The following is a 2,839-nucleotide window of genomic DNA, read 5'->3' on the forward strand; positions in this document are numbered from 1 at the left end:
CACCTGACCATTGGCTTCCTGGATTGTCCTGGCCCTAATGAGTCCTCAGAACCAAGCACAGAGTGCAGGAAATATCTCAGTGGGGGCTACCTATATAACTACTGCATGAGCAAATGAAGGAATTTAAGACTGAAGGTGAGGCAAGGCCTAGGGCTCAGTGGGCCCGAACTTTCCTGCCCCCTCCCCTCTTTAGCAGTCATCACCAGCAGTTACAGTGTCCATGTATTGGGTCCCGTGAAAACAAAAAGCATGGGTTTCTTTGTTAAAATATAAAGACATTAATTAATTAAAATCGGCTACACTAGAGCGTTAAAACCAAGGCGGGGCAGGCATCTCTCTCTATCTGTGCCCTGCCCAGCGCTGCACTCTGAGAGTCCGATGTCCAAATTGCTTCCCGTTGCCCTCTCGGACCACTCTTCTGGACTCCCGGCTCTCCTTCTGGTCAAGGTCAACCTTAGGATGCTCTTTCACAGAAACCAGCTGCGCTTAGCTTCCTCTTGGCACCAGAGCCGGGGGCCTCATGGACAGCGGCTGTGAAAGGCTTTGGAATGGACGCAATTGGACTCTATGCGACCACTGGGGACCCTCGGTTACCCCGGAAAGCTCCGGAGGAGGACAGGGAGGGATGACCTTTCCTTGGGTACTGGCTCCAGTCTCAACCAGCGTCGAGGTCCCCACGAAGACACCCAAAAGTGACAAACGAAGAGACCCTTCCCCCTAAGAGGTCTCTTCCCTGTTTCCCACCCCGAGACAGACACACTCCCAGGTTGAGGGCAGTGTGAAAAAAGCACTCAATAGATAGAGGCAGAACCAGGACACGCAGATGAGAAGGACCCATGCACACTTGGGTCTTGCGGGGCCACCTAGAATTCTGGGGGTCGGGCACACAACCCCCGGTGCAGCCACGCCCTCAGCAACTCCCTGATCTGGCTTCCTCGACTCCATGTGTCCCTTGGTATCCCACCCCTCCCCGCCAGCCCCGGAGCCGGCGGGCGGCACCTGTTGCGGTCCCGCGTTTCCGGGGCCCCGGGGTGGGGGTAGGCAGGCTGGGCACGGGGGTGGGGTGCTGGTGGCACAGGTAGGGTAGAGGAACAGTGGGGTTCAAGGCTTAGCCACAGGGGCAACTGGCTGCAGGAACCGAGTTAGCCATCAGGAGCTCGGGGAGGGAGGCTGACCAAGGGCCGAGAGCACTGGGGGAGGGCAGGATCTGAGGGCACGGGCGAGCGCGGCTAGTGCCCAGAGGGCGTGGGGAAAGGACAGGAGCCAGGAGCAACGCGCGGGGCTGGAGTAACCGCCTGGGGAGCAGACTGGAAGATGCCTGGGGGCCCGGGCGCGCCCTCCTCTCCCGCAACATCCGCAGGTTCCTTCCCTGCCGCGCCGTCGGGGATCGCGGCAAGCCCATCGCCCCCGCAACCCCTGGCCGAGGGGTCTCCACGGGTCTCTGGTCCCCGGCGCGGCGCCAGCGTCCCACAGAAGCTGGCAGAGACTCTGAGCAGCCAATACGGGCTGAATGTGTTCGTGGCAGGGCTGCTGTTCCTGCTGGCCTGGGCGGTGCACGCGGCGGGTGTGGGCAAGAGCGACCTCCTGTGCGTGCTGACCGCGCTCATGCTGCTGCAGTTGCTCTGGATGCTGTGGTACGTGGGCCGCAGCTATGTGCAGCGCCGCCTCATCCGCCTCAAGGACACACATGCGGGTGCGCGCTGGCTCCGTGGTGAGTGCAGCCGGGCCGCCCTCCACGCCTCTCCTTGAGATTGAACTTCAACTCTATGCCTCATCTCTCCTGCTCTCCCCATTGGTTTCCCTTCTCTACCTTTATTCTCTGCTCGAAGTTCTCTCTGCTTAAAGTGTGGAGGCTACACACTCCCTCTCTTTGCACTCAAGACTTCTAAGATCTAGCCTCTGTAGACCTCTTTCCTTTGGAGTCCTCATCCATGGCTGCAGGCTGTCAAAGATTCTCAATTCCAGTCAGTTTTGAAAGCCCCCAAGTTCTTTGCATTTTCTGTTCCTGCTCTTGGAATGTCATTCCAGCCTCACCTTGGTTTTGCTTTCCTGGCCTGGTCCAAGGCTTTCCTGAGCCTGCAGCGTAGCCTATCACCCCATTCGGTGTTTCTGTCCACACCTCCACTCTTGCTGTGGTCTGGACATTTCTCGTCCAGGCAGCCACCTCTCCACACCATCAAGGGGAGCCTGTGCTCCTTGGTCCTAGAGTCACATAGCCTGGCTTGGAGGAGGTGCTGAGGGATGAGGGGAGTCCTGAGGAATGATCCCAAGGGACACCCTGACCTACTCAAAGGGGGCCAAGGCCATGCAGGGCAAAGGGAGAGGGCAGGGATCCAGGGCAAAGGGAGCAGACCTGATCCAGGGCAAAGGTGGCCTCCTCCAGCCGCTTTCTCATTTTAGACTGCAATTTCCCTTAGAACCCACTTCTTGGTGTTTGCACACTTGACCTCAGGCAAATGCCTTGGTTTCCCTTGACTCCAATCCCAGGCTGAGCCTCTGCAGAGGGGGATCTCAGTCTGGAGGGGACCAGTTTGTGTGTCGTTTGTCACACAAACGACAAGTCTGGTGCTTTACCCCAGGATGTTGACGTTTTACCTCTTCTTTCCAGAAGCATCCATTTTCCTCACTCACCTCCTCTCCTCCATTTTCTCCTTCAGCTCTTCTTCCACCTCTCCCCCTCCCTCCTGACTTTCTCCTCTTCTCTTTCTTCACTTTCTGTTCCTCTCCCTCCACCATCTTTTTTCTTCTTTCTCGTTTCCTTCCTCTAGTTCTCTTTCCTCCTGTTTCCCTCCCTCTTTCCTTCACTTCCTTTTTTTTTTTTGTTTTTGTTTTTGTTTTT

The 2,839-nt window shown here is 57.1% G+C and overlaps 1 protein-coding gene across 1 annotated transcript in view; it reads left to right on the plus strand.

Annotated features, from left to right (window-relative positions):
* The first annotated feature begins 1,298 nt into the window (after positions 1-1,298).
* The window catches only part of Otop1 (otopetrin 1), a 28,186-nt gene continuing 26,645 nt past the window's right edge, over positions 1,299-2,839 (plus strand). The window contains exon 1 of the mRNA XM_005365965.2: positions 1,299-1,711. Coding sequence (XP_005366022.1) covers positions 1,315-1,711 — 397 coding nt within the window. The 5' untranslated portion in view covers positions 1,299-1,314. The remainder of the gene's footprint in view (positions 1,712-2,839) is intronic.

The sequence above is a fragment of the Microtus ochrogaster genome, unplaced genomic scaffold (assembly GCF_000317375.1).
Source record: "Microtus ochrogaster isolate Prairie Vole_2 unplaced genomic scaffold, MicOch1.0 UNK5, whole genome shotgun sequence".
Classification (NCBI taxonomy): Eukaryota; Metazoa; Chordata; class Mammalia; order Rodentia; family Cricetidae; genus Microtus; species Microtus ochrogaster.